General features: G+C 40.6%; 1 protein-coding gene across 1 annotated transcript; it reads right to left on the bottom strand.

The window, feature by feature from the left end:
* Nucleotides 1-2613: 2613 nt before the first annotated feature.
* On the bottom strand, nt 2614-5722 carry LOC131976750 (uncharacterized). The gene is made up of 5 exons (XM_059339904.1): nt 5597-5722; nt 4576-4701; nt 4110-4381; nt 3769-3965; nt 2614-2951 (listed from the first exon to the last, which is right to left on the bottom strand). The coding sequence occupies exons 1-5, from the start codon at nt 5603-5605 to the stop codon at nt 2614-2616; spliced, it is 942 nt and encodes a 313-aa protein (XP_059195887.1). The 5' UTR covers nt 5606-5722.
* Nucleotides 5723-6512: the final 790 nt, after the last annotated feature.

The raw sequence follows: 6512 nt of genomic DNA on the forward strand, positions 1-6512 counted from the left end.
CCGTAAAGTTTTCTTGATTTTCAGTTAGGTGGGGCAGAAGGGCACTAAGAATATCTTCTTTGGGGTGTTCAATATTAGAAATATAATGAAGTTATGAAGTAAAAGCAGAATAAAACCATGGAATTGTGAAAAAATCCAATCCATTTTTAATGCTGATGCTTTGCAGACAACATTATTGATTAACAGATAATGGCTTTGTGATGAATAGTGGTATTCTGCAATAAAAGAGTCCATGAAAAAATGTCATCATGAAATAATAATTAAAAAAACACTTGTTTTTTACATTAAAAACTGCTGGACTGAAATAAAAGAATGTTACTGTGAAAATAAAAAAGAAGCTGAAATAACATTCAATAATACTGAGATGAGATTTTAAAATGTACTGGATTATTTCACTATTTGTGGTTGTATTAAATATTTTGTGTGTATTCATATATTTTATAGTGTTCTATTTATTTAATAGAAACCATTGTGGGGTTTAGTCTCATTGTGCCACCTGGTGGTTTGTGTCTCAGTCTAAATAAAAACAACATCCACCACCTGAGGGTGCAGCAGAACAAATATGGCAGAGAGAATCATGTGTTGGGAGTTGAATACGGAAAAGCAGAGTAAAACCCTGATATAGTCATGGACCCCAATGAGAGCGGATGCATCCCTGAGTTGATTAATTATTTGAGTGGTAGAACCCTTTAATTTCATGAGTTTTATATCTGTACGCCTGGTGGCTCATTGTAAAGTGACTAGTTTTTGATGTGAACAGCACCACTGTGTGGCCATTTATAATGTTAACTCCATGAGATTTAACATCAGATTTATTGATGAATCAGTTCAGACCCTAAATGTTTCATTTTCAATTATTAATATTGTGTTGTATCTTTAAATTCTACGGATGGCTTGGGCTTTTCTGCAACACTTGAATTCAGGATTTTTTATTCCTAATGGTTGATAATTTATAAATACTTTACTTGTGTGTTAAAGATTATTAATAAGCCATCTTTTAGGTTGTGGAAAATCCTCCAAAATCAAAGATTGTTTGTACTTTTTAGCTTGCTCCCTATTTATCAGGAAGTTTTTGAAAAACTTCAGTCTTGATCATAACTCCCAAATGTTTATTCATTTTCAAAAATGTAACCCTTAAAATGTTTGTTTAGACAATGCTGCTGTTGTTTCTTTTCTTTTTTTTGGACTTTATTAAGCAAAACAAAATAAAAGATTGAGCTGGCTGGTCGTCTTGTTCAGGGAGCATGTTTGGAAGTGTAAGGCACTAAAATATCAGGTGGAGCGTCTTGGTGGTGAATGCAGAGAGAGGAGGAGATCAGCTCCTGGTGTGTAAGTCTGGGAAGTCCAATAGGGCCTGAAGGAAACACAAATAAAAGTGTTGTTTTAAATATCCATGCATCACCAAATCTGTTTTAAAAATCCCATTGACCTTTATTTAAAGAACATTCAGAACAGAACCAGAACTCATATATCATGAGAAGAAGAGGATGATATAAGTTATATAAACAGAATGGCAGCTATTATTTGTTGTTTTCTATTTGAAAGGTGTATCTCTGGATCCTGCTGTTTCACTGATTTACTCACATGGAAAAAGACGGTAGGAGGAAGTGCAGGTTGCTAGAAGAGGCTGGAGGTGGAGCTGCATTGGCAGGGCAGAATCATCAGGTGGAGGCAGCGGTCCTGATGGCTGTGGGAAGAAGTTCAACTGGCAGCTGTCTGCCAGATACTGCAGGTGGAGGCGGCTGCAAGTATCTGGCAGAGGCTGCGGGTGGAGGTCATAAGGCAGCAGTCTGCCAGATCCTGCAGGTGGAGGTGCCGGCTGCAGGATCTGGCAGAGGCTGCGGGGGGAGGTCATAAGGCAGCAGTCTGCCAGATCCTGCAGGTGAGGCCCCGGCTGCAGGTGTCTGGCTGCAGGTGGAGGCCCCGGCTGCAGGATCTGGCAGAGGCTGCGGGGGGAGGTCATAAGGCAGCAGTCTGCCAGATCCTGCAGGTGGAGACCCCGGCTGCAGGATCTGGCAGAGGCTGCGGGGGGAGGTCATAAGGCAGCAGTCTGCCTGATCCTGCAGGTGGAGGCCCCGGCTGCAGGATCTGGCAGAGGCTGCGGGGGGAGGTCATAAGGCAGCAGTCTGCCAGATCCTGCAGGTGGAGACCCCGGCTGCAGGTGTCTGGCTGCAGGTGGAGGCGCTGGCTGCAGGATCTGGCAGAGGCTGCGGGGGGAGGTCATAAGGCAGCAGTCTGCCAGATCCTGCAGGTGGAGGCGCAGGCTGCAGGATCTGGTAGAGGCTGCGGGGGTAGGTCATAAGGCAGCAGTCTGCCACCTGCAGGTGGAGGCCCTGGCTGCAGCCAGACACCTGCAGCCGGGGCCTCAGGTATCTGGCAGAGGCTGCGGGTGGAGGTCATAAGGCAGCAGTCTGCCAGATCCTGCAGGTGGAGGCCCCGGCTGCAGGTGTCTGGCTGCAGGTGGAGGCCCCGGCTGCAGGATCTGGCAGAGGCTGCGGGGGAGGTCATAAGGCAGCAGTCTGCCAGATCCTGCAGGTGGAGGCCCCGGCTGCAGGTGTCTGGCTGCAGGTGGAGGCCCCGGCTGCAGGATCTGGCAGAGGCTGCGGGGGGAGGTCATAAGGCAGCAGTCTGCCAGATCCTGCAGGTGGAGACCCCGGCTGCAGGTGTCTGGCTGCAGGTGGAGGCGCCGGCTGCAGGATCTGGCAGAGGCTGCGGGGGGAGGTCATAAGGCAGCAGTCTGCCAGATCCTGCAGGTGGAGGCACCGGCTGCAGGATCTGGCAGAGGCTGCGGGGGTAGGTCATAAGGCAGTAGTCTGCCAGATCCTGCAGGTGGAGGCCCCGGCTGCAGGTATCTGGCAGAGGCTGCGGGTGGAAGGTGGAGCAGAGCACTTCAGAGGCTGTAGGTTGTGACGGGCTGAGTTTGTATGTGAATTGGAGGACGGAGGGTGGAGCTGATTTTCAGGGAGGGTGGAGGCTGTTCTGGCAGGTGTATGTTCAAACTGAAGGTGGAGGCTGCATTTCCTGAAACTCAAAAACTGGACAACTCTTTAGTGTGACACTTAAAACTACAAATATTAAAGTAATAACTACAAATCCTAAACTCACCACTAAACTCAACACTATCTAAACTTAAACTAAACAATATTTAACTAAACCTAAACAACATTTCATTAAACCTTAACACAACTAGACTAAACCTTAACAACACTAAACTAAACCTAAGCAATATTAAATTAAACCTTAACACAACTAGACTAAACCTTAACAACACTAAACTAAACCTAAGCAATATTAAATTAAACCTTAACACAACTAGACTAAACCTTAACAACACTAAACTAAACCTAAACAATATTTCGTTAAACCTTAACACAATTAGACTAAACCTTAACAACACTAAACTAAACCTAAACAATATTAAATTAAACCTTAACACAACTAAACTAAACCTTAACACTACTAAACTAAATCTAAACAATATTCAACTAAACATTAACAATACTAAACTAAAACTAAACACAACTAGACTAAACCTTAACACTACTAAACAATATTCAACTAAGCCTTAACAATACTAAACTAAACTAAAACTAAACACAACTAAACTAAACCTTAACAATACTAAACTAAACCTTAACAATACTAAACTAAAACTAAACACAACTAAACTAAACCTTAACAATACTAAACTTAAACTAAACACAACTAGACTAAACCTTAAGAGAACTAAGAATGATAATAAATCATTTTAGTGCTTAGCTCGTTTACTGGGCCCCGGTTCTTCTGATGTGTCCACATCATACTGGGGAGGGTGGTCACCAACCCCGTATGATGTGTCCACATGCACCCGGCCGTCTGCGTCCACTGTCTCGGTGAAGGTCGGACGGTTCAGCCTCTCCCACAGCTTCTGCTTGATGCGGCGACCCAGGGCCAAAGTATATGGACGCTGCCGGCTATTCGTGAACCTTTGATGAGCAGAAGAAACAGAAATTAATATTCATAAAAAGCATGTGACTCAGAAACTAAATATGTAAAAAAACAACAACTGCATGATAGTTTTGAAATGATTGGAAAATGTGATAACTGCTTGATTTTAGACACCAACATACCTCAGCATGTCGTCGACAACTTCATGGTAGAGCTGTTGGTACTCTTCCACGGGGAGGCCGCATATCATCAGGGGCTCGTCTGGGAGAGGTGGAGCAGTGGGCTGGGGGCTAGAGGGCACAGAAGAGACCAAAGGTAAGTCAGCAGGTGAAATTGGAGCGCGAGGCTTCAGGACCTGATTAGATGAAGCTGGAGTATCAGCAGGAGGTGTTGAAGGCTGAGCAGCAGAGGTGCGCCTCCTTTTTTTGGGTGGGTTTGCAGGAGCTTCAGAGTGCTGTAAGCCAAAGACAGAAACCTTCACATATTCTGTTCATTTTATAAGATTTTACAGTCAAAATCTTCATTGTATAGTCACGAGAAGAATTTCAATTCAAGGAAGATACAAATTCTTCTTGAGAATTGCATTGTGAATAATTTGGGACATAAACAGTTTTTTTCTGTCCTTAATAAGAGACTCTAATGTCTCACCTGGTTGTCTCTGCAGCAGGAGCAGTCTCTGCAGGCTGCTGCTCTCTTTGTAGCCTGTGCCAGGCGTGCTGAGACTCTAATAACTTTGTTGTAGGTATGGTCCAACAGGTGGCTCGGAATATTACTCTGCAATAATACACACTCATGTTTGAATCACATGTACAGTAAACAACATGAGGCACAGAATAAAAAGTATTTAATTTCCCTATTTTCAACAAAAAATGTAAGTTTCCTTTAAAAAAAAGAGAAAACATTTCTCTTCACAAGCATGAATGACCAGTTTCTACTCCTGAACTTTATGGAGGCCGGATTCATTTTCAGGGGCCTCCAATACTAAAAATAAGCTGCTGGGCCCCTTTAACCTGTGTTCCTCACACACTGTGTGGAGTGTGGAAAGTTTTTTTCTGTGTTTAGGAGCTGTTCTGTATAATGAGTAGGCCTACTTTTAGTTTTGATACATTAAGTAGTCCACATTTTGGTGATAATGTACTTGATTTGACTTTTTGATTTTTACTGTATATTGGAGCACTTCTACTCTGTGTTATTTCTTCTTTAACTTAAGTAAAGTGTCTGAGTACTTCCTCCACCACTATACTGCATATATTATATTACACATGTTGCTAGAAAGTATATGAAAATGCAAATAATGATAAGTTCAAGTACTTCTAGTACTGCTAGCTTATGGCTACATTTTATTGACAATATCAGTATATGCAGGCTGACAGTTAGGAGATAAATATGTTTTATTCATATTTAAAAAATCCTATACCTATATAAATAGCTATATCTTATAATTTTTGTATTGATTTAATGAATAAATGCGCAGTTTTGTGCATAATTACGGTAAAACGAGCGTCTCCTTTATTATTTATTAATTTCCACGTTAATATATTTCCTGTATGAGACCCCGGGCTGGAGGAGGCTTTAAACAGAGCAGATTAAACATCAATGATCTTTGAGGATCTGTAGTCTCAAAGGTAAAATACATAGAAAACAATTTTAAACAGAGTTCAAATCTCACATTTTCCATGATGGAAGTCAGTTTTCTCGCTGTGACTTTTAACTTTGGGTCTTTAACTCTGGACAGGATGTAAGAAGTGCAGAGTTGAGACGATAATTTCAGAGAAATCGTCGAATGAAAGTTCGAAAATTAACTTTTTTCTAAGAAATTGTTTTTGTTTAAATTCTGATCTGTTATGGTGGAGACAAACGTAGCAACCATGGAATCTAAACGGCCGTTTTATACAACTGTTTTACAGACACATTTCACCTCTGTAAACTGATGTTTTATTATTATATTTAATTATTATTATCCTGAGATTAAGTCCATATAAAAATGTATCCGTCTCATTCCTCAGCTGTCTTGTATAAGTTTTGTTTTAGCTGTTATATTATTAATATTTAAATATACTAGTGTTATTCTGATTTCATTTGTGAGCAATAAATCGAAGCTTTAATTTGTTTTTGTGTTGCTGAATGGTTATCTATAATCATTTGTCATTATAATATTTTGCCTAATTTGTCATTTTTCTAGTCAAACCAGTCAGAACCTTCCTTCATATGAATTGGATATGCAAGCTGCTGGTTCATAGTGCTATTTTTTTATTACTACTCTGCATCATTGCATTGAATAACATGATATAAATAAAACATAATTAAATAAATCAACCAATAAATACATACATATATAACTAAAGAAATGTATGTTTGCAGCTTGCCTGGAATCCCATGGCAATCTATAGATTGAGATAGTGACTACTATGTTCATTTTATTACTTAATCATATATATGCATATACGCTATATATGTTTGTATATCTATATGTCAAATATGAAATTGCACATAATGATATGTACTTCTAGTGCTGCTAGCTTATGGCTACATTATAATTAACAATGTACCATGTAGCTACTTTTACTTGAATTATATTTTGAATT

This window comes from Centropristis striata, chromosome 8 (genome assembly GCF_030273125.1).
Source record: "Centropristis striata isolate RG_2023a ecotype Rhode Island chromosome 8, C.striata_1.0, whole genome shotgun sequence".
In the NCBI taxonomy this organism is placed as follows: Eukaryota; Metazoa; Chordata; class Actinopteri; order Perciformes; family Serranidae; genus Centropristis; species Centropristis striata.

What these genes read in the sequence shown, in the direction of transcription:
- LOC131976750 (XM_059339904.1), bottom strand. An exon ending in CCTGCTGCAGAGACAACCAG is followed by an intron (nt 4,382 to 4,575) that starts GTGAGACATTAG and finishes TTTGGCTTACAG; the next exon opens with CACTCTGAAGCTCCTGCAAA. An exon ending in GTTGTCGACGACATGCTGAG is followed by an intron (nt 3,966 to 4,109) that starts GTATGTTGGTGT and finishes TGCTCATCAAAG; the next exon opens with GTTCACGAATAGCCGGCAGC.